This window comes from Muntiacus reevesi, chromosome 5 (assembly GCF_963930625.1).
Source record: "Muntiacus reevesi chromosome 5, mMunRee1.1, whole genome shotgun sequence".
Classification (NCBI taxonomy): Eukaryota; Metazoa; Chordata; class Mammalia; order Artiodactyla; family Cervidae; genus Muntiacus; species Muntiacus reevesi.
This window is the reverse complement of record NC_089253.1, coordinates 80,102,958-80,129,275: the sequence shown is the minus strand read 5'-3', so window position 1 is coordinate 80,129,275 and position 26,318 is coordinate 80,102,958. Positions and strand designations below refer to the sequence as shown.

Here is a 26,318-nt window from a genome sequence, read left to right as displayed (position 1 = left end):
AACAACTCAGTAGCAACTTAACCACGTACACTTTAACTCTGTTCACATTATTTTCTCCACATTGACCACAAGACTCTAAAGACTGACTTCATGAAGCTGGTTGAAATCAAGATACATGACATCTAAAGCATTAAAAAAAAAAAAAAATCTAGAGCTATAAATGAGGCCGAGAGGAGAAGATGAAGGAGGCGGGGAAGCAGGGAGAAGAGGGGAGAAAAGATTTTACCTTGGTATCTTTATTCTTAATCAACCACAATGACTACAAGTGATCGTTATGTACCTGCTCTGTTTTGACAAGCCATATGTCAGAAATCTATATATTTTTCCGCATGGAAAGGATGTCATACTTGTGGTTGTTTGGTCATTAAGTTGTATCTGATGCTTGCAAGCCCATGAACTGTAGCCCGCCAGGCCCCTCTGTCCATGGGATTTCCCAGGCAAGAATAATGGAGTAGGTTACCATTTCCTTCTCCAGGAGATCTTCTCAACCCAGGGACTGAATCCATGTCTCCTGCATTGCAGGTGAATTCTTTACCAATTGAGCCACCATACTATCATTCAATCTGTCAGGCAATCCTGATGGTTCTTCATCAAAATATGTCCCAGACTGAATATATCTTACCACCTCCACTGCTAATACCCTGATGCAAGCCACTATAATCAATTGTCTGGATTATTGCAGATAACTCCTAACAAGTTCCCTGCTTCCACAGTCTATTCTCAACAGTATAGCCAAGGTGATGATATTAAAATGAAAACTATATCATGTTACTATACATGATATAGTAAAAAAAAAAAAAAAGTATAAAAACTTCCAATGGCTGACCAGTACGATGAGTAAAACCCAATATCCTTACAGCATCTACTACTATCATAAACAACTCTCCACTGTTTTTACTCTATGCAGGTCATGCTAGACTAGATTCTTAGCTATTTTTAAAATACACTGCTTCCTCAGTGCTTTTTTTGATTGTGATTTCCTCTATCAGGAATATTCTCCCTCCCAAATACCTGAATGGTTTGCTTCCTCATTTCCTTCAAATGTTCACTGAAATTTCACTTTCTCAATGACTGATCATTTAAGATCATTTAAGACAGCAAAACCCACAAAAATCACTAACACTACACAAAAACTAGTGGAACTACTAAATGAATTCAGCAAGACAGCAGGATAAAACATCAATATACACAAATCTCTTTCATTACACTAACAATGATATATCAACAAGAAGAAATAAAAAAAAAAATTCCTGTTTGAAATCACATCAAGAAAATAAAATACCAAGGAGGTGAAAAGTCTATACATTGAAAACTATAAAACACTGATAGAGGAAACTGAAGACAATTCAACAATGAAAGGGAAAGATCCCATGCCCTTGGAATGGAACAATTAATATAATTAAAATGGCCATACTACCCAAAGGAAGTTACAGATGTAATGCAATTTTTATCCAAATACCTATGACTTTATTCATAGAACTGGAACAAATATTCTTAAAATTCATATGGAACCACAGAAGACCCTGAATTGCCAAAGCAATCTTGAGATGGAAGAACAGAGCTGGAAATATCATGCTCCTTGACATCAGACTATATTACAGACCTACAGTAATCAAAACAGCATGGTACTGGCACAAAAACTGATTTATAGCCCAATGGTACAGAATAGAGAGCCCATAAATAAACCCATGCACCTATAGTCAATCCATGACAAAGGAGGCAAGTATACAAAATGGAAAAAAGACAGCTTCTTCAACAAATGGTGATGGGAAAGTTAAACAGCTGCATGTAGATCGATAAAATTAGAAAACTCCCTAACACCGTATACAAAAATAAGCTCAAAATGATTCAAAGACCTAAATATAAGACATGACACAATAAAACTCCTTGACCAGAACACAGGCAAAATATTCTTGGACATAAATTAATGCAGTATTTTCTTAGGTTAGTCTCTGAAAACAAAAGAAGTATAAGCAAAAATAAAACAAAGAATGGGAATTAAACAAACAAATTTTTTTGCACAGCAAAGGAAACCATCAACAAAACAAAACAGAAAAACCTATGGAATGGGAGAAAAATATTTTCAAATGATGCTACTGACAAGGAATTAATATCTAAAATATACAAGAAGCTCATAGAACTGAATTTTAAAAAAAAAACAAAAACCTAATTAAAAAGTGGGCAGAAGCACAGACGACATTCCTCCAAAGAAGATGCTCAACATCACTAATTATTTTTTGCTGTTGTTTAGTTGCCAAGTCACATCCAACTCTTTTGCGACCCCATGGACTATAGCCCACCAGACTCCTCTGTCCACAGGATTTTCCAGGCAAGAATACTGGAGTGGGTTGCCATGCTCTCCTCCAGGGGATCCTTGTGACCCAGTGATTGAATGTGGATCTCCTGCATTGGTATGCAGATTCTTTACCACTGAAGAAGCCCTCACTAATTATTAGAGAAAAGGAAATAAAAATCACAGCAAAGTACACTGTCACTTCAGTACTATTTCACACTTGTCAAAACAACTATCATCAAAAAGGCTACAAATAATAAATGCTAGAGAAGATATGGAGAAAAGGGAACTCTCCTATACTGTTGGTGAGAATGTAAATTGGTGTAGCCACTATGGCAAACAGTATGGACGTTCCTTAAAAAACTAAAAACACAACTACCATATGATCTACCAATCCCACTCCTGGGCATATATTCAGAAAAAACAAACTACATTTACCTATGGCTGGTTCACATTGATATATAGCAGAAACTAACATAATACAATAAAGCAATTGTTCTCCAGTTAAAAATAAATAAATTTTTAAAAAAATACATGCACCTCAATGTTCACAGCAGTAGTATTCACAACAGGCAAGACATGGAAACAAGTTTAGTACCCATCAGTAGATGATTAATTTAACAAGATGTGGCATATGTATGTGTATATAAACACACATACACACATATACACAATGAAATATTACTCAGCCATAAAAAGAATGAAATGATGCCATTTGCAGTAACATGAAAAGACCTAGAGATCATTATACTTAGTGATGTAAGTCAGACACAGAAACACAAATACTGTATCACTTTTATGAGGAATCTAAAAAAATTAAATGAATTCTATAAACAAAACAGAAAGACTCACAAACACAGAAAATAAACTTATTACCAGAAGTGATGGACTAATTAGGCATATGGGATTAACAGATTCAAACTACTATACCTAAAATAGATAAGTAACAAGGATTTATTGTGTATCTCAGAGAATTATACTTAACATGGAATATAATCTTAATATGGAATATAATCACAAAAAATAACTGAATCACTAAGCTATACACCTGAAACTAAGACAATATTATAAATCAAATATAATTCAATTTAATAAATACTTTAAAAAAAAACTACAAAATTCTAGTTGTAAAATAAAGAATTCCCAGGGATTTTATGTACAGAATGATAAATAGTTAATAATACTGTAATGTGTATTGGAAAGATGCTAGGAAAATAAATCTTAAAAGTTCTCATGACAGAAATAAAGTTTGTACCCATGTGTAGTGATAAACTTTAAGTAGACATATAGTAGTGATCATTTTAGTTTTTTATTATTCCAGTAGTTTCAAATCTACTAAGGATGCTTTTCCATTCAACGATATAAAATTTATCAGTACAAATAATCTATGCTAATAATCTATACTATTCACTACTTTAATAAAAAATTCAAACTGTTAGGGGAATATCAAAAAATCACTAGTATAATTAGTGACACAGGTCCCAAATACATAGTGAAAACATTCTCCCAAATGAACAAACGCAGACTAAAATTTCCTCTGAAAAGAATAAAAGATTGTACATAATAGATTATTATAAAATTTTTAAAATTTTAATATTACAAATAAATATCAATATACAGATATTATGCAGCTGTAGCCTATAATCAACATTTTGCTTATTTAATGGAATTTCTACAGTCTAGTCATATGCGTGCATGAGCACACACACATGTGGACAACATAAACCAAAATTTTATAATCAACTCTTGTGTTATTACCTTGGCAATAATAACTTCTTTCTTCAGAATCTTCATAGCATAATATTTTCCACTTGCCTTCTCTCGAACCAAAATAACTTTCCCAAAAGTGCCTTTACCTAGTAGTTTCAAATAGTCAAAATCATTCATTGTCTGAAAAACACAAATTAAAATATATAATATGAAACATCTGATGAAATTTTATTGTAAACATGTATGTATATATTTGGCATTATCTACTCAAAATCAAATTTTACCAATTTCCAAGAATGCTTAAATTAATCAGGATCAGCCTGGCACTGGCTTTCCCATTTATAACCATGGATGCTGGAAATAATTTAAACAATTTCCAGATAGTGGAGACAATAATTTTGAGCACAGAATCTCTCAACTATTCATTATTAGTAAAGTATAAGGGCAAAGGGAAAAATAAAATCAACTTTACTCACTTCCAAGTATTCAAGTTTCTAAGGATTAGTAATGCCACTACCCCTATACGATGAGTCAATCAAAATTGTCCTCCACAAACATTTCCAAATATATCGAAAAGAAAAGTACTTTTGAATGGAGAGTTTGAGAATGTACTCTATCAAAATAAGGATGGACTCCAAGAAAAAGAAAGATATGTGTATAAGAAACACTGAAAAGAATTCTGCAGCTCAGTTCAAAGAAAGAACAGCAGTACGTCTGCTGAGAAAACAAGTCGTCCAATTCAGAACAGGAAGTCATGAAACTCTTTAAGAATGTCTCTAATCTGTCTGTTTTCAATTTCATTTCTCATTCCCATCTCTAAGTAAGGTGATTACCAGGATTTTACTGAGAATTACTACTTGCTCTCTATAGCTTCCTCTCTGAATGCTTATCCTGCTCTGTTTTATTTACCCATAAACTTCCAAAAATTTGATGATGTTTGTTCACTAAGGCCTTTCCCCAACCCAGCTTTTCATTTTTGTGAACTTTTCCCTTTTAAAAAGTTCTTTACTATCATTTTAATAGGCTTTAGATGAAAGAGGAGGTATGCTTAGTTTACAATCTTATATTTAAATTCTTTTTAGAAGGATATTAATATAACAAATTGGACGTCCCTGGCAGTCCGGTGGTTAAGACTCCACACTCCACTGCAGGAGGTGCCGGTTTGCTCTCTGGTCAGGGAATTAAGATCCTGCATGTCACACAGAATGACCAAAATAATAACAAAAACAATTTAAGAGGGTGGGGTTTTATCCTACTAACAATCAGAAGTTATTGGAAATTTTTGTGCCTTTTTAGAAGTATTTTTTTCCTCTTTACCACCCATTTGAAGTAAATGTCAGAAATGTCTCAAAGCAATGACTTCAGCTTCTATCTTAAGAAACTACAGAAAGTGCAAATTAAACTCAAAAGAACTAGAAAAAATAAAAGATCAGGGCAGAAATAAATTACAGATGTCCTTGGCAGTCTCTCCAGTGGCTAAGAATCTGCACTTCCACTGCAGGGAGCATGGGTTCAATCCCTGATCAAAGAACTGGAATTCCACTTGCTATATAGCATGGCATGGTGTGGCCAAAAAAAAAAAAGAAAGAAAGAAAGAAAAAATAAATCAATTAAATTTTAAAAAGAAAGAAAAGGCGGGGAGGTCAAGATGGTGGAGGAGTTAGGAGGATGTGGTGTTCATCACTCCCTACAAAGCATCAAGAACACATTTATAAAAGAACAATTCTCATAGAAAAGACTGAATGCTAGCAGAAAACTCTGGACACACAAAAGGACAAGAAAGATCCCTGCAGAACTGGGTAGGACCAAAGAAAGAAGAGAGAAAAGAAGAGCGGGTCCCACATCTCAGGAAGCCCCCTCACCAGTGGAGAGCTCAGTGGGCAGAGCAGCAGAGTTTAACAGGCTATCAGAAAAGGACAAGAACAGGTCTGTGGTAGGCATGACAAAGTGAGACCTACACAAACAGTCCATGCCACAGCCCTGGGGCTCCAGCTTGAGACATGGGTTCCCGGTGCAGACGGGACTGGGGGCAAGAACTTGGGGTTTGAGGAGCAAACCCAGGGAGAGGTCTGCTATTGGCTGCTGCGAGGAGACAGCCTGAGGGGTGGGAAGTGAGGAAATCCACAAGTAGGAATGTTTGTGGAGGAAACTGACTGCCATAGAAGGGTCATTGTTATCTGTCAGGAGGGGAGCTGCCACTGCATCCTCTCTCTCCACTGCTGCCGCTCTCCAGAAACTAGGAAGAGAGCCCACAGGGGCTGGCTCTCCACGCCTAGGCACTAGGAAGGGTCCCTGCTGGCTGGCTCTCTCACACCAGTTGTAAGGCGCTGGAAAGGGTCCCGGGTGGGGCTGGCTCTTTCACACCTGTGGCCGGGCGCTGGGAGGAACCTCTGCCGGGACACTCTCTCACACTCACAGCTGCCGGCTACCCTGAGAACCCACCACTGGGCACGAGGGAGAGCCAGCTTCCCCACACACCTCATCAACACCCGAGCAGGCATCTCCTGCATGCAGCCAAGTGCTGGGAAGGGCCCCAGCACTCTGACTCTTTCATGCCTATGGCTGCCAGAGTCCCCACACTTTCTTGCCACCAGAGCTCCGCGATCCCAGTTGCCTCACAGCCTTTGTGCTCCCTTCTCATCCAGGCAAACTCATGTGTTCCAGGGCCACCTCGGGAGTAGACCCCTTTGGATGGCCCACAGAAGAGGCTGAGGCTACAGCCACAGCTAAGCCCTAGGGGATATGCAACTAAGAAAGAAAAGCTAGAATCTCTCCTCTCAGTTGCCTAAAAGGCAACCTGACACTCTCGAGGCCAGCCTTATAAACTCAGCACCTATAGAACATCTGAACAGACAACCAGTGAGTGCTCCCGCAGCCAAGCTTCTGCAGCTGTACCTTCTCAGCACATACATGTGGGGACTGGGCCAGCCTAGAGTCGGAGTTGCCTCCATGGTGCCCACAACGGGTCCACATCCACGATCACTGCATTCCTGCGGCCTGACTTCAGTGGACCTATGCTGGTGGCCTGGAGAAAACAATCTCAGAGACGCCAGGGCCAACAGATGGCATACGCACAGCTGCGGTGGGGTCGAGAGCAGTGCCACGGAAGTGATCCGAGAGCTCGCACAATGGGTGACGGGTGACACAATGGAGCACACTCACAGGTGGTCAGCTACACTGTCTTCCCTTTCAGCGTGAGTGCTCCAATCCCTCCTACCGTGCACTGCAGATCATACACACAAAAGCTAAGGAACAGATCTGGGGGCCGCCACACCAGCAACTAGGAGGTAAATCCCACCTCTGACAGTGACAATCACAGAGCAATGAGGAGGCCCTGCTGAATACTCAGTGCAGGCTCTGGTCACCAAAACATCAGTCAGACTCCTATCAATGTGATAACGGCCAACAGAGAAAAGAAGTGGCAGCCGCCCACTCCAAAAACAACCCTCACACAGAAAGACATGAAACCCACACAGGCTACTCAGAGATGTTACCACGCAAAACAGCCTTCCAAGACAATCTGAGGGTATGGGGTCACAAAGAACACCCAGAGCATTGTGCCTTGAAGGCCAACAGCGCTTGAGTGCAGGAGTTCTACTGGGCTGGGGGAAACCTTGCAGTATGTACACAAGGTCTCATGCATGCTGGCACCCAGCACAAAGTGACAGCTCCATGGAAACCTGGATTAAACCCACCTATCCAGCTGTGAAATTAAAAGACGCTTACTCCTTGGAAGGAAAGTTATGACCAACCTAGATAGCATATTAAAAAGCAGAGACATTACTTTGCCAACAAAGGTCCATCTGGTCAAGGCTATGGTTTTTCCAGTGGTCATGGGTGGATGTGAGAGCTGGACTGTGAAGAAGGCTGAGTGCTGAAGAATTGATGCTTTTGATCTGTGGTGTTGGAGAAGGCTCTTAAAAGTCCCTTGGACTGCAAGGAGATCCAACCAGTCCATCCTAAAGGAGATCAGTCCTGGGTATTCATTGGAAGGACTGATGCTGAAGCTGAAACTCCAGTACTTTGGCCACCTCATGTGAAGAGTTGACTCATTGGAAAAGACCCTGATACTAAGGAGGGATTGGGGGCAGGAACAGAAGGGGATGAGAGAGGATGAGATGGCTGGATGGCATCACCGACTCGATGGACATGAGTTTGAGTAAACTCCGGGAGTTGGTGACGGACAGGGAGGCCTGGCGTGCTGCGGTTCATGGGGTCGCAAAGAGTCGGATACAACTGAGTGACTGAACTGACTGACTGATGAGTCTTAGAGGACTTCCCTGGTGACTCAGACAGTAAAGCGTCTGCCTACATAGTGGGAGACCCGGGTTCAATCCCTGGGTTGGGAAGATCTCCTGGAGAAGGAAATGGCAACCCACTCCAGTATTCGTGCCTAGAGTATTCCATGGACAAAGGAACCTGGCAGACTACTGTCCACGGGGTCGCAAAGAGTCGGACATGACTGAGCAACTTCACTTCACTTTTTGTGAGTCTTAAGAGAGAATCCTGGGTAGGTGATAGTCAACTGTTGCTCACTGTGAGGGAAAGAACACTGGTAACAGAAGTCTCAGGGAATATTAATCCATGTGAGATCTCCTGGAGGTCCATGTTTGGCACCACGACTTGGCCGCATCCAACAACCTGCAAGCTCCAGAGTTGCAAAGCCTCAGGCCATACAACCACCAGGACAGATGGCCGAATTGAGCTCAGAGCCACATCAAAACACACCCCTTGACACGGCCCTGTCCATCAGAGGGACAAGGCCCAGCTCCACATACGAGAGGGAAGGTCCCCATCCCACTCGCCAGGAAGCCTACACAAGCCTGTGGACCTACATTCTCACCAGGAAGCAGACTTCAGAAAGAGGAGGAACTATGGTCCCGTGGCCTATGGAAAGGAAACCACGGACACAGAAAGACAAAATGAGACAACAGAGAAATGTGCTGCAAACCAAGAAACAAGATAAAAACCCACAAGAACAACTAACGGAACAGGAGATAGAAAATTGACATGAAAAAGAATTGAGATTAATGATAGGAAAGATGATCCAAAAAAAGAGTTCGGGGCACAAATTGAGAGGATACAAGAAATGTTTAATAAGGAGCTAGAAGATTAAAGAGCAAACAAACGGAGGTGAACAATACAATAACTAAAATGAAAAAGACACTAGAAGGAATCAACAGCAGAATAACTGAGACTGAAGAACAAAAGTGAGGTAGAAGACACAGTGGTGGAAATCACCACCACAGAACAGAATAAACAAAAACGAATAAAAAGAAATGACAGTATCAGAGACCTCTAGGGCAGTATTAAATGCACTAACATTCAATTATAGGAGTCCCAGAAGGACAAGAAACAGAGAAAGGGCCTGAGAAAATATTTGAAGAATTCGAAGAGATTATCGCCAAAAACTTCCCTAACATGAAAAAAGAAACAGTCACTTGGCTAAGAATCACAGACAATCCTATACAAGGTGAACCCAAGAAGGAACACACCAAGGCACATTAATCAAACTGACAAAAATTAAAGATAAATAAACATTAAAAGTCGAAGGGAAACACAACAAATAGCATATACGAGAATCCTCATAAAGTTTACCAGCCGATTTTCTAGCAGAAACTCTGCAGGCAAGAAAGAAGTGTTATGATACACTTAAAGTGATGAAAGAAAAGAATACTCTATTCGGCAAGGCTCTCATTTACATTTGACAGAGAAATCAAAAGTTTTCCAGAAAAACAAAAATAAGGGAATTCAGTACCACCAAATCAGAAAAAAACAACAAATCCAAAACAATTCATAAAATGGCTATAGGAACTCACATATCCATAATTACCTTAAATGTAAATGGATTAAACGCTCCAACCAAAAGTCACAGACAGGCTAAATGGATACAAAACCAAGACCCATATATATGCTGTCTATAAGAGACCCACTTCAGACCTAGAGACAAATACAGACTGAAAGTGAGGGGATATTTATTATTATGCAATATTAGTTTTCACAGAAGTAGAACAAAAAAAATTTTAATTTGTATGTAAACACAAAAGACCCTGAATAGCCAAAAACAATCCAGGGAAAGACAATGACACTAGAGGAATCTGAAGCTGAGACATCAGACTATATTACAATGCTACAGTCATTAAAAGAGTAGGGTGCTGTCACAAAAACAGAAACATAGATCAATGGAACTGGATAAAAAGTCCAGCGATAAAGTCATGTACCTATGGTCACTTAATCTATTATAAAGGAGGCAAGAATATACAATGAAGAAAAGATAGTCTCTTCAGTAAGTGGTGCTGGGAAAACTGGACAGTTACAGGTAAAACAACAAAATTAGAACATTCACTAAAACTATACACAACAATATAGTCAAAATAGATTAAAGACCTAAATGTTAAGACTGCATACTATAAAACTCTTGGGAGGAAAACAGGCAGAACATTCTCTGACATAAATCGCAGCAATCAAATTGTGGTTTTTGATCCACATCTTGTGACTAAGCCATATGTTACTTTATTGCTCAAAGCTTCATCTGAACAGTACCTTCTCTCACTTTATATCTTAAAATACTGGAAAATGATACTGTGTTCCATTATTAAATACTAAATATCATATAAACTGAAACTGAATTCAGAGGATAAAGATTAGAAAAGAATTTATAAACTGTTTTATAACATTTTCATCCGAAAAGCAATATATAATAATAAAATAGTACTATTGTCTTTAAGGACTACAATTCTTAGGGACAAGAAGGTTAAAAAAAGGGATGACAGCTTTAACACCAAATTTCACAGCTTCTGTCAGTTTGTCAATCTTTTTTTAAAAAAAAAAAAAGAATTTACATGGAAATTTATGTTACTAACAAAGCATTCTATATGATTAAATAAGAAACTTTTATCATATCTATTTTTAGAGGAGTTTTTTTTTATTCTTAGGTTTTTTTAAAATTTCTTTTTAATTAGAGGATAATTGCTTTACAATAATGCGTTGGTCTCTGCCAGACATCAACATGAATCAGTCACAGGTATGCATATGTCCCCTCCCTCTTGAAACTCCCTCCCTGCTCCTACCCGCTCCGACCCCTACAGATCGTCATAGAGCACCTGATTTGAGCTCTCTGCATCAGCAGCAAATTTCCACTGTTCACCTAATTTTACATATGGTAATGTATACCTTTCCATGCTACCCTCTCAGTTCATCCCACCCTCTCCTTCCCCCGCTATGTCCACAAGTCTGTTCTCTATGTCTGCGTCTCTAATACTGCCCTGCCAATAGTTCATCATACCATCTTTCTCGATTCCATATATATGCGTTAATATACGAAATCTGTTTTTCTCTTTCTGACTTACTTCACTCTGTATAATAGACTCTAGGTTCATCCACCTCATTAGGACTGATTCAAATGTGTTCCTTTTCATAGCTGAAAAATATTCCATTGTATATACGTACCACAACTTCTCTATCTACTCATCTCTCAAAGATATCTAGGTTGTATCAGATCCAGTTTGATAAAACTTTAGAAAAATTAAAAAGTATCCATGATAGCAAATGCTCATCTTCAGTGCAGTATACACAGTGATTATCTATTCTTTACAAATAAAATGCAACTTATTTTCCTTTTTTGGATAGTGTTAAGGGCAAAGATACAATAAGATTTTATTTAAAATTAAGAGCATGACATACAATAGGCAAAATACGGAAGCAATCTAAGTGTTCATCAACAGATGAATGGATAAATATGTGATATGTATTAATATCCGGTCTTTCCAGGTAGCTCAGTGGTAAAGAATCTGCCTCCCAATGCAGGAGACACCAGAGACGTGGGTTTGATCTCTGGGTTGGGAAGATCCCCTGGAGTAGGAAATGGCAACCCATTCCAGTATTCCTGCTTGGAAAAGTCATTTGAGAGAGGAGCCTGTCAGGCTATATAATCCATGAGGTTGCAAAGGAGTTGGACACAATTGAGCAAGTAAACCAACAAATGTGTGTTTATGCATATGTGTGTAAATGTACATATGTGTGTACATTTACACACATGTATATGTGTATACATGTAATATACATATCATACATATGTATATATGTGTAAAAGTACATATGTGTGTATATACATATACACACATACATACAATGAAATATTACTCAGCCATAGAAAAGAATGAAATAAAGCTATTTGCAGCAACATGAATGGACCTAGAGAAGTGAAGTGAAGTAATTCAGATAGAGAAAGACAATAAATATCATTTATATGTGGAAATTTAAAAACCAGTGCAAATGAATTCTTTACAAAACAGAAACATTCAGACAGAAAACAAACTATGATTACCAAAGGGGAAACCAACACAATATTGTAAATCAACTAACATAATTTTGTATATCAACTATACTTAGATAAAAGAAAATTTTTAATAGCTGAAACATCTATAAAAATACTTCAATAAAACGTTTTTAAAATAAGAGCATTAGATACTCTGTAGAAAAGTAATGCTCCAAAACCCAAACCTAAGAATTTATTACAAAATACTTATACAGAATTATACTCTTTCCTGTACATAATCTCTGTAACATATCAATGTAGCTGTCTTAGGCTAAAAGATGCATGTGCATACACAAGGCGAGGGTGGGATGATTTGAGAGAATAGCACTGAAACATGTATACTACCATATGTGAAATACATCACCGGTCCAAGTTCGATGCATGAAACAGGGCACTCAAAGCCGGTGCACTGGGACAACCCTGAGGGATGGGATGGGGAGGGAGGTGGGAGGGGGGTTCAGGATGGGGCGGCACATGTACACCCGTGGCTGATTCATGTCAGTGTATGGCAAAAACCACTACAATATTGTAATTAGCCTCTAATTAAAATGAATAAATAAGTTTTTTAAAAGTATATTCAAATCACACACTAGATTGTAAGAAAAATAATTGTCAAGTCCCCAAACCCCCAAATTAGGTTACAAATATATATAAATGAAGAGGAATACAAGGAAAAGGATACAGTGGTTTTAGCAAGTTTGGCCAAAAAGATCAATTCCACATACATTTACAATGCAAGAGATAACACCAAATAAGGTCCAAGTGAAAAGGAGTCTTTCAAGAAGTAAATCTCTCTGCCCACATCTCTCCTCCATTCCTCAAGTGATTTTTCCCCAAGGTAAGGGGAAGCTCTAATCTTATCAATTTCTACAACACTGATTATGCTGCTCCTTCCTCTAAGGAGGAAGTGAGAAATGACTTGATTTCCAGGTCTGTTCTTTTCTTTCTCTCCTTCTCTGTATGCCAGTGATTGCTAAGAGTTATGGCAGTCGGGCATTAAATAATAAAATTCCAAGAACTGGAATCAGACATAATGGGAATATAGGAGGTACTAATTATCCTTTAGTACTGCAGTCCATAGGGTCGCAAAGAGTCACAGACTACTGAGTGACTGAACTGAACTGAATTATACTTTACTGATTATACGTCCTAAGTCATGAGGTGATAACCAGCTATGTCCAGAGAAGTCTATATTGATCATTTAAAAACTAAGCAAAAATTTTAATCCCATTTGGCTATTAATGCTTTTACTGTGGCCCTTTATGTACCTATCAGGGTCCAGATAGTGGCAGCTTGGCAGACCAAGATTAGACATTTCTGAGTATTCTAATCAAATTCCTTTGAAACGTCATCTTTTGATTTAAGCAAAGATCAGCACTTGAATCTGGTTGCAAGGCTGTTGCCTCTTCTCTCTACCACCATTATCTTTCCCTCTCCAAGAGTTTCAATCTGAAGAGCAGATACAATGGCAATACTCTACCACTAAGGAAAATAACCATCTGTGTGACCCAAACAAGAGAGAACAGTCAGGAGAATTCTCATTATAGCTACCATTACCAGTAGCTATTCTCTTTCTCCTAGTATCTATTTGTCAAAAAGTGAACCAAGAAAATGTATTCCATAAATTATGAGAAGGATATTCTTATCACAGAATATTTGGGTTTACAATCTAAAATTAAAAATAGACACAGAAGTACAGAACAGACTTTTGAACTCTGTGGGAGAAGTTGAGGGTGGAATGTTTCAAAAGAACAGCATGTATATTATCTATGGTGAAACAGATCACCAGCCCAGGTGAGATGCATGAGACAAGTGCTCGAGCCTGGTGCACTGGGAGGACCCAGGGGAGTCGGGTGGAGAGGGAGGTGGGAGGGGGGATCGGGATGGGGAGTGCGTGTAGCTCTATGGCTGATTCACGTCAATGTATGACAAAACCCACTGAAATGTTGTGAAGTAATTGGCCTCCAACTAATAAAATAAAATTAAAAGAAAAAAAAATAAAATTAAATTAAAAATAATCTGAATTTATACAATTCTTTTTATAAGTAACATTCACAAAGGATATACAGTTGCCTCTTGACCAATATGGGTTTGGGCTGTATGGGTCCACTTATTTGTGGATTTTTTTCAATCGATTTTTTTTGGACCCACTATTGATTGAATCCTCAGATGCACAAACACAGGCAGATACAAAGCAACTGTGGATATGGATGTACTGCTGCTTCAGAGGAACTACAGATAGAGAAGAACCCGGACACAGAGGGTCAACTATAAATTAAAAGCAGATTCTTAACTGTACAGAAGGTGGGGCTCACCAAGCCTCTGTGTTGTTCAAGTGTCAACTATAGTTTTAGAGTCATTTATCTTAAGGAAGTGATAGTAATATTTCACCCTTTTGAAACAAGTTATTAGGATTGTTCTAGAACAGTTAGTTAGTGGTACAAATGTTCTTTTCTGTACTCTGTTATTTCAAACTATTTTATATCATTTCATTGTAAATGAAATATTAAAATTACAAGGAAATAAGATACAGGCCAAATAAGAAAATGGATCCCATCCCAAAATTCAAAATAATACTTCTATCAATTTTTCATTTTGGAGACTTAGTTTCAACAAGAGAATTCTAAGAGACTCTTTCAAAAATATGTGAATGTTTAATTATCTTTATGTGGATAAAGTAAAATACTATCTAATACTAGCTAATATTCACTGAGCACTTAGTATATAAACAATTTACATACACTCCCAATTATATTTTAATCCTCACAACTCTATGAGGTAAATACCACTGTTATCTCCCTTTTATAGATAAAGAAATTAAAGGACAGAAGAATTAAAAAACTTCCCCCACAATAATACACATGGTAGATCCAGGACTTGAACACAAGCAGTAGGACAACAAAAGTTTCCCTTTCCACCAGTATTCTATAATATTGAAATTCTACTGATTTTTCCAAAAGTGCTCTAATACAAAATGAAATTAATTAATATCCAACCACTGTGTAAAAGCAACAATACAACATACTATTTTGAGAAACAAAGTACAAAATGAGAGGCTGTCTGTATAATTTTCTTTCTAATATAGCTTGATTATGTTACAACAATATAGAGGTTGCAGAAGCTCAAGATATGTGAATCAACAAAAAGCAGACTGCATACTGAAGTTGCGTGTGTGTAAAGTCACTACATTCTTGAACAAGATATTTAACTTCTCTAAATATCAGATGACTCAAGTGTGAAATGGAAAAATAACAGTGCCTATCCTTGTATGATTCCTATAAGGATCAAATGAGATAATACATATGAAAGTACAGAGCCTAGCATGAAATAAGCATAAAATAAATGCTTACAAGTGATACCTAGTAAAGGTGAGAAACTGTAAGACAATCTATCCTGGTAACTGCAAACAGGAAAATGTATTATGCTTTAAAAATCATTTACAACCAGCCTTAACAGAAAAAGTAGTATTTTCCATTCTTGTATCATTCAAAATGTCAGTCTCTCTTCATTCAAAGTTCTGTAAATTTCCATTTTCATTTCCAAAATTTTTACACCAGCATTTCTAGTTAAGAGTGTTATAAACTTTCCAATTTCAACCTCTAACTATTTATAGAACATCTTATTTCTAATCTTTGTTATTCAGAAATTCTACAGCTGGTATAGCTTGCTATTGAATGAAGTAGTTTATTACTCAAAGGATGAGAATAATCAGGATATGACTTTAAATTTATGAACACAGTCAAATTTCAAATTAATTGTGTACATGTGAACATACATGAGCAAAAGGAACTTCTTTCTCTCTGGGAAGGAGGTAAAGCTAGACTGTGTTTTTCTCTTGGCAGTAACTAAGGAGCAAGGGCAGAGGGTAGATACGGTGACTCAAAAGAAAAGAGGGATGCAGTACAGCTAACAAGTAGAGGACAAGTGTTCAAGGAAGTTACACAGGGCTCTCAGACATGTGGCCAAGATCAAGCACAGAATATAATTCTAACTAGAACAGCAATTTCAGATAAAGAAAGGATACATTAACTAAATCTAAATTGCAATTGCAAAGCTTACCTTCATATCTTTAGCACACAGGAAAAAGAGATTTGAACTCAGGCAGTCTAACACCAAAGAGTTCTTAATCACTGTGCTAATACAAAGTTACATGGATAATTACCTTAAGAATTAGCATTTCTCAACCTGAAGATTAATTTAAAATCTAATATAATATATTCTAACATAAAAAAATGGCATGTTCATCTATTTCGAACACTTACACCCTTAATCTTAAAATACCATTTTTTGCACAGGAAGATGCTTTTCAATATTCTATTGTAATGAAAAACATAATTCACAATTCCCATAAATACATAAATTGGTGTTTACTGAGGATAGGAAAAGTCTGTTTCCCTCACTGGCTTAGAAGCAGCCATTAAAATAAAAAGCTGTAATTTCCAAGACTGCTCACTTTCCTGCTGATATTAGTGAGGCTGGAGCACCAAGCAGGAAGTTCACAGAGCCATTTAAGCTTCTGCTTTCAGGAGAACACAGAATGCCAAATGGAAAAAGACCAAATCATTAGGGAAAACATTTTATTTCCAAGTTTCTAAAATAGTATTAAAAACAGTAAGGGAAAAATGCAAATTACAAAGTAGTATGAAGGCACATCAGTCACTGCATCCTAACAAGCCCTTCCAGCATTCAGTGCTAATTGCTGAAATACTGGAATAAAGTGATGGTTCAATCATGTGGTTTTAAACAACGACAGGTTTAAGATTCACCTGATTAAAAACCATTCACACCAATGTAATGGCATATCATAAGATAACTGGCTAACAATTTTTGCAAATGGCAATTGTTGACATATTTCTTCCACACACATAAATGTTGTGCTGAAGAGGGGAATAAAATGTTCTCTTCTACCTTTCTTTTATGATGGGTTGTAGAAGCATCCATCTCTTCCTCTCCTATATTATCAATTTGTGAAGTTGGACTACAATTCATTCTCTCTTCTTCTTGCCTCTGGAGTCTGTCTGCTACAGCCTGGATAGCTTCTGTCCATTCTTCCCTATAAAAACGAGGAAAAAATTCCCATTATAATAAAGAACCGTAAATGATGCAAATATTTCTCTTCTATAAAATATAAAGTCAGCATAAATTCTATTTCAAAATAATACAAATCCCCCACCGTAACTCTAAGCTGAAGCTGATCCTAGAAGCATTTTACATCACAGGCCTAAAGTTTTTATCAATACTAGCATTTACTTGGAGGTAAAAAGAAGAAGAAGGGGAGGAGATGATGATGATGATTTTAAGAAAACTGAGTAAAAATTATTTAAACATATGACCAAATCTTAATTCTCTGTACACATCTTTAAGTCCGTCACTGACACACTCAAGTTTCTCTATTAAGGCCCAATAGAGGGAGGTGACAGATGTGTAATTATGGCTGATTTGCGTTGTTGGACAGCAGAAACCAACACAACACTGTAAAGCAATTTTCCCCCAGTTAGAAATAAATTTTTTAAAAAGTTCGAAAAAACATTTCACAGGCAAAAACTGTTCCCAGATCATAGGTAAGTTTCTTTTTTAAAAAACTGATAGGCATAGTTTGCAACTTAAATAATAGGATTTAGGAGCAGTAATATGAGGCTTTTACTTTTTGACAGTTGTGCTATCAGATAAAGGATCATTTACTTCCATATACAATTTGTATAAAATCAGTCTGTAGATTTCATAAGACAAATTCTGCTATTATTCTAAGTGGAACTAAATCAAATCTACAGATCAATTTGGAGGAAACTGATATCTTAATAAATTAAGTCTTCTAATCCATGAACATGGTATAGCTCTCCATTTTAGATGTTTAATTATCCAATTCAGTGTGTGTAATTTTCTGTGAAAATGTCTTACAAACCATGAACTAAATTTATTTCTAAGTATTCTTTTATGCTATTTTGGAGTTTCAAATTTTTTTTTATTTTCCAAATTTTCTGTTAGTATTTAGAAATATAATTGCTTTTGGTATGATGACCATATATTCTATAGCCTTAATAAATTCATTTACTAGTTCTAATAGCTTTTATTTTTTTGAATATTCCACACATATAACCATAAAGTCTATAAAGAAGAGCTATTTACTTCGTCCTTTCCAATGTGTTTCCCTTTTATTTCTTTTTCTTGCCTTGTAATGGTCTAGAGCAGACTATCAGTACAATATTAGATAAAAGTGGTGAGAGCAAACATTCTTATTTTGTTACAGATGTTAAGGGAGAAAGTATCAAGTCTTTTACCTCTGAATATTATATAAGTTGTAGTTTGTTTGTAGATACACTTAATCAAGTTGATTAAGTTCCCTTCCATTCATAACCAGTTGAGTGTTTTTGTTATGAAAGGGTGTTGGATTTTTTTCAAATGCCTTTACTGCACCTATTGAAATGACCATGTCGTTTTTCTCTTCTAATATAGTGAATTTAGTTGGATGATTTTCAGATTTAATACAAATGCATTATATGATAAACTCCATTTAGTCATAACATGTGACCTTTTTTACATATTTTCTTGAATCTGGTTTGTTAAAATTTTGTTAAGAAATTTTGCATTCACAATAGTAACAAGTATACTGGGCTATAGTTCTTTCTTCTTTTTTTGATCAATATTTTTATTGAAGTACAGCTGATTTACAATGCTAATTATTACCATACAGCAAAGTGATTCAGTTTTATATATATTTATACACACACATGCTTTTTTAATATATTCTTTCCCATTATGGTTTATCATAGGATATTGAACACATTTTTCTATGTTATATAGCAACGCCATTATATATATAAAAGCTTACATCTGCTAACCCCAACCTCCCATTCTATCCCTTCCCCAACTTCATCCCCCTTGGCAACCACCAGGCTGTTCTCCAGGCTCATGATTCTGTTTCTGTTTCACAGATAGGTTCAATTGTGTCATACTTTTAATTTCACACATAAATGATATCATACAATATCTGTCTTTCTCTTTCTGACTTACTTCACTTAGTATGACAATCTCTAGTTATATCCATGTTGCTGCAAAAGCCATTATTTCATTCCTTTTCATGGGTAAGTTATATTCCATTGTAAAACCATACCACATCTTCCTTATGCATTCATATGTCAATGGATATTTAGTTGTTTCTCTGTTTTCTACTTTAAATAGAGCTGTTATGAACATAAAGGTACATGTATCTTTTTGAATTATAGTTTTGTATGTATATAAGCCCAGGAGTGAGATTGCTACATCATATGCTAATTCTATTTTTAGATTTCTGAGGAATCTCCATACTGTTTTCCACAGTGGCTGCAACAACTGACATTCCTACTAATTGTAGAGGAGGGCTCCCTTTTCTCCACACCCTCTCCAGCATTTGCTATTTGTAGACTTTTAATGATAGCCTTTCTGGCTTATGGGAGGTAACTCACTGCAGTTTTGATTTGTTATTTCTCTAGTGATGTTGAGCACCTTCTCAAGTGCCTATTGGTCATCTGTATGTCTTCTCTGGAGAAATGTCTATTTAGATCTTCTGCCCATTTTTCAACTGGATGATTGTTTTTCATTTTTTGAGTTATATGAGTTTGTATATTTTGGAAATTAAGCCCTTATTGATTATATTGCTTGCAAATATTTTCTACCTGGCCTGAACTCTGGTTTGTTGGAAAGGCTTTGTTTTTGTTACTTTGGTTTTAACTGATTCAATTTCAATTACTGGTAACTGGTCTGTTCATATACTCCTTTCTGGTTGGTTCAGTCTTGGAAGATTGCACATTTCTATTAATTTATCCATTTCTTCTGGGTTGTTCATTTTACTGGTGTAAAATTGTTCATAGTATCTCTTATGATCCTTTCTTTTACTGTGGATTTGGTTGCAATGTCTCCCCTTTCATTTCAGATTTTATTTTGCCCTTTTCTCTTTTTTTCTTGATGAGTCTGTCTAAAGGATTTTCAATTTTGTTTACCTTTTCAAGGAACCAGCTGTCAGTTTCACGGATATTTTCTAGTTTTTCTTTTTAGTCTCTATTTTATTCATTTCTACTCCAGTCTTTGTTGTCTGTTTCTGTTAACTTCAGGATCTGTTTATTCCTTATTCTTCTATTCCTACTTTTCTAAAAAGTAGTGTGATATTGGAAGAACAGCAAACTAGGTATTTTAAAGCATTAAGATATGGCTTAAGTCCAGCTTTGCCAACATAAATGGAAAAACCAATCACTGTTTCAAAGGGATGTTACAATTCACTAAGAATAATATTTCAAAGACTATGTATTGACATGGGAAAAGTTCCATTCATTCAGCCAGTCAACAAACATTGTGTCAGATCTTCAATTACATGCTAAAGATAAAATAATAAGCAAGGAAGATAAGATACTTGCTAGTCAAGAGTCTTATAATCAAGAGAGAAAAAGGCAAACAAAGATTACAGTGGAGACAAACTTGATACAGAGGATATAAGGAGATACATAAGTAGGCAGCAGGGAGTCATACCTCATTTATAGGACTCAACCATGGGCTCAACCATGGTTATGAGTAGACATATAAGAAAACTGAAGATCCAACATATAGCAATGCATAGGGAAGACAGACGTACGTGGGAAGGGAGGACATACCAAATTTTATGTATACCAAAGACCTTTACACATTTGCACTGAGTCAGATGGAAAGTATATTAAAGAAAATATTATCAGACCCTAGGTCTGGTTATAGAATTAGAATTGAGTAATTTTTCATTCTTTTCTATATTTCCTAAAGTAATCAATCATACTTTATTAGTTACTATTTATTGACAAAAAAGTGTTACTAAAATAATACTTCACCACATTTGAGGAAGAGGTTGTTTTTGTTTTAAATTTTAAACAAGTCTCTTAGGACTTAATTTGTTCACTTGAAAAGTAAGGCTAATAACATTTAACTTCAGAAAGTTTCTGATTTGGATCAAATATGGTAACATGTGTAGAAAAATTATTTTGTGGTTGTTGGACTTAAATCAGTATCAGAGCCACCAAATAAAAGAATATTAAGATAAAATTCGAGGACAGTAGATCAGGAGGATGACATGTGGCCCTGATGTTGGTGTGCTAGTTGCTAATATCCCTCTCTTTAGCAATGATGACAGTTAATACCAATCACACCTGATGTTTTCCCTCACTGAGCTCAGCCCCAATCTCAGAATCCTTCTCAGCATAACATTCTGGGAAGCCACTTGCACAATGGCACACCGTTTAAAACCTTTTGCCATCACCAGCGCTAGAATTCCCAATATGACCACAATCAATTACATAATTCTTAAAATGTAGTCTGGTGACCTTCTTAATTTATATTTTGACTTTTAAGTATTCAGTCCTCTGTTTAAAAGTATATCTTACATCACTTCTATAGGTTTTAATATCTTTGTAAGCCTGTCATTTATCTATTATACCAGAAACAGAATAATTAAGGGACTACAGACTGTGTGGATCACAATAAACTGTGGAAAATTCTGAAAGAGATGGGAATATCAGACCACCTGACTTGCCTCTTGAGAAACCTATATGCAGGTCAGGAAGCAACAGTTAGAACTGGACATGGAACAACAGACTGGTTCCAAATAGGAAAAGGAGTATGTCAAGGCTGTATATTGTCACCCTGCTTATTTAGCTTATATGCAGAGTACATCATGAGAAACGCCAGGCTGGAGGAAGCACAGCTGGAATTAAGATTGCCGGGAAAAATATCAATAATCTCAGATATGCATATGATACCACCTTATGGCAGAAAGTGAAGAAGAACTAAAGAGACTCTTGATAAAATTGAAAGAGAGTGAAAAAGTCAGTTTAAATGTCAACATTCAGAAAACTAAGATCATGGCATCCGCTCCCATCATTTCATAGCAAATAGATGGAGAAACAGTGGAAACAGTGGCTGACTTTATTTTCCTGGGCTCCAAAATCACTGCAGATGGTGACTGTAGCCATGAAATTAAAAGACGCTTACTCCTTGGAAGGAAAGATATGACCAACCTAGACAGCATATTAAAAAACAGAGACATCACTCTGTCAACAAAGGTCCGTTTAGTCAAGGCTATGGTTTTTTCAGTGGTCGTATATGGATGTGAGAGTTGGACTATAAAGAAAGCCGAGTGCCAAAGAATTGATGCTTTTGAACTGTGGTGTTGAAGAAGACTCTTGAGAGTCCCTTGGACTGCAAGGAGATCCAACCAGTCCATCCTAAAGGAGATCAGTCCTGGGTGTTCACTGGAAGGACTGATGTGGAAGCTGAAACTCCAATACTTTGGCCACCTGATGCGAAGAGCTGACTCATCTGAGAAGACCCTGATGCTGGGAAAGACTGAGGGTAGGAGGAGAAGGGGACGACAGAGGATGAGATGGTTGGATGGCATCACCGACTCTACAGACATGAGTCTGGGTTAACTCCAGTAGCTGGTGATGGACAGGGAGGCCTGGCGTGCTGCGGTTCATGAGGTCGCAAAGTGTCGGACACGACTGAGCAACTGAACTGAATAGCATTTTACCAATATATTGACAAGTGGTCAAGTCAGATTACGCATACATCTTTAGACTGACTGCTGCTTTTTCACAAAACAGAAAAAATGAGTTTCTTACCTTTCCTCTGGAGTATCTACGTGAAATGTTCTCTCTATAACAGTGGTCCACTGGAGACATCTGATAATAAATGTGTTTGGCTTTGGTCGTTCTGTTTTCATTAACTGGCATTCTAGAAATAAAATAAAATGTCTCTTTGAATATACTTATATTTAAACAAGTAAACAGTTGAGAGCTACAGAGTTCCATTCTAAACAAACCACTGCAACTTCACAGATTTCTATGGATCTCACTCAAGGTTGTTCAAAACCTGACTTCAGTATTCCTTTCTAATCGTTTGCCCATTCTGGTCACATGCCCAGCTAAATTGGACTATTAAACTCTCCCTAAATACATCTTGCTCTTTCCTGTATCTACACCATTGCTCCAGCTAACACTGTTATTTGGAATGTTTCCTATTTATTTTACCCCTAGGCATATCCAATTGTCAAAAGAATACTTGTCCTCTAAGGTATCAAATTCTACTCCTTCCATGAAGTCTTTTATAAAAACCTAGTCTAGACTGACCATTCCCCACCCTATATTCTTATAACATTATCATTACATTCCCCACCCTATATTCTCATTGTTTATTATTGTACCTCTCATTTTTCACTTAGCATAGAGTATCTAATATTATAATTTTTAAGACGATGTCCTTATGCCTACCTAGATTATAATCCTTTGACAGTAAGTACCCCCTAAAACTCTAGAGTCACCTAGGGTCAGTCAGTCAAAGAGTGATAAGTTCTGTCAAGGATTATCTATGAAGACTTCAAAGAAAAGGAGCATAGTGTAGTGGCGAAAAGCATGGGTTTTTAATACTACAGAGCCTGGATACGATCTTCTCTGCCTACCATTAACTATGGAACTTTGGACAAGTTAATTAATTTGTCTGGTCTTTTAGTATTAAATGGGGAAACAATAAGAGTACCTACATCAAAAAGTGATGTGGGGATTAATAATAAAAGTGTCAGTAGCTCAGTCATGTCCAACTCTTTGCGACCCCATGGATTATAACCCACCAGGTTCCTCTATCCATGGAATTCCTCAGGTAAGAATACTGGAGTAGGTAGCCATTCCCTTCTTCAAGGGATCTTCCCAAGCCAGGGATCAAACCCGGGTCTCCTGCATTGGCAGGTTGGTTCTTTACCATCTGGGCCATCAGGGGATTAATAATGAGTAGATATAATAGTGTAATATATGACACATACTAAGTTTTCAGTATGTTAAGTTTCAAATGTTATCTGCTATTATTATGTATACACCTGAGCTTCTCTGATGACTCATATTGTAAAAAATCCGTCTGCAATAAAGGACACCCAGGCTCCATCTCTGGGTCGGGAAGATCCCCTAATGGCTACCCACTCCAGTAGTCTGCCTAGACAATTCCATGGACAGGGAAATCTGGTGGGCTACCATCTGGTATTGGACAACACGAGTGAATAGGATAGGGTTGTCCGCTGACACTTTTCTCTTAGAAGAAACTAATTTACCCCTAGTTGACAAACTCAGCAGTGTTTTCTCACTGCTTATCTGTTTTGTGCTAGTTCAACCATTAGCAACTATCAACTACATAGGTCTTTATAGGATAAAGTCATTAATCACACTGGATCAATTCTTTACTCTTCACACTAAAAGAGACAATTCGTCAAGGGTCTCTCTCTTTTTTTTTTCCTCTTTTCTAACAAGTTTTTATGGTCTCAGCCAAATTTCTTTCCATCTTGGATCTCTATTTTAATTATACAATCTCTATTCTAACTATACAATGGTTATTTCTACCTGGTTGAATTACTGGAACCACACCTAAAATCCAACCTACTATCTTTCCCTCTAAATCTGTTCTTAGACCTGGGTTTCCTAATTTTTCCATCATTCAAACTGAAAACATGGGTGACCTCCCTTTTTGATACTGGGAGCATATGCTCTTACTTTTCCATTGATGCTACTATACTTGAGGCTCTCATGACCCAATGCGTAAACCTCCCCGGGTGCCATAAAACTGGATCTTCCTACTTACAGATGTGGACAGGTCAGATAAGCTACTAAATATAGAAACTGCATTCTGAGAGACATCTGAACTCATTCAAAATTAAACTCCTGATTTCTTCCACTCTTGCTCCCCTTGCCAACCTCCTAACTGTAGCTTTCTCTATCTCAGATGATGGTACCTCCAGCCTTTCAGCTGCTCAAGTCAAAAATCTTGGGATCATCTTTAAGTTCCTTCTTCTCTCACATCTCACTCTGGAAATCCTGTTTACTCTGCTTTCAAGATATATTAGTATCACTTCACACTTCCTCCACTATCTTGGAACAAGCCATCATTGTCTCTGACATGAATGTTCCCAAAACCTTAGAACAGTTCTCCTCTGATCCTCTCTGCAGAGACCTACAGTCAGAAACCTTAAAATGAACAATTGGAAAAAAAACAAAAAACAACTGCAATGTTTTCAGTTCACTGAGAACAGAAGACAAAGGCCTTTAGATGATCAGCAAAGTCCTACACGATCTGGACCTCCGGCCCGTCCCATGAAGTTTCTCACCTCTCCCCCTAGGATTCTCTTTCAGGTCACTCTGCCAACTACCCTGCCACCCTGCACTTCCTCCACAATGCACTGCAGTCTCTGTCTTTAGGGTTTTCATCTAGTCGTGCCTCTGCTGGGTATTCTTCCCCTCACACAACCCCCTAGCTAACCCCCCCATCTCCTTCAAGTCTTAAATCTAAAAACCTTCACAGTGAAGCCTGCCTCAACCATGATGTTCAATGCCAAAATCTGTATCCTTTTCCCAGGACTCTCCAACCCCTTTTGCCTGCTCTACTTTTTTATTTCTCATAACATGTTTCCATCTTTGTTCATATGAGATGACTAACTTAATATATTATTTTTTTACTGTTTGTTTCTTCAACTAGAACGTAAGCTCTACTAACATATTCTTAGCACCTATAACTGTGCCTAACATATAGCAGACACTCAGCAAATATTTTCCAAGTGAATGCATCCTGATAGTAATAATCCAACAAGAAGGTAATTTTGATGATACAGGAAAGGAGAAAATTTCTGGTACAACTTCCTTATATAATCAGGAAGGGAAAGGATTCACTGAACAAGTACAGGGCTGGCTGTAGTCAGGAGTACAGAGAATTTAGTGATGGAACTGGAGAGAAGATTGGGTAAAGGAGTCCAAACGCAGTTAGGGGTATAGATGAAAGTAGGAGCCAGTAGAAATTATCTGCTCATTGCTTCCATTTTTTTTCAATGAATCAGGATATAAAGCCATCCTTAAGAATTAGGCTGGATGAGGATGCACTGGGGCTTTGAGAAAAGAGAAGATATGTAATAGCCTTCTAGAAGCAGACAGATAGGTAAATAAATACCCATGACTGCTAAATGGCATTAAGGGTCCA

General features: G+C 37.2%; 1 protein-coding gene across 4 annotated transcripts in view; it reads right to left on the bottom strand.

The window, feature by feature from the left end:
* The window catches only part of AKT3 (AKT serine/threonine kinase 3), a 273,074-nt gene that overhangs the window by 87,395 nt on the left and 159,361 nt on the right, over positions 1–26,318 (bottom strand). For all 4 annotated transcript variants that reach the window (XM_065935620.1, XM_065935621.1, XM_065935623.1 and 1 more), the window contains 3 exons: positions 22,934–23,045; positions 17,229–17,373; positions 4,052–4,183 (listed from right to left, as the gene is read on the bottom strand). In XM_065935620.1, the coding sequence (XP_065791692.1) occupies positions 4,052–4,183; positions 17,229–17,373; positions 22,934–23,045 (389 nt within the window). The remainder of the gene's footprint in view (positions 1–4,051; positions 4,184–17,228; positions 17,374–22,933; positions 23,046–26,318) is intronic.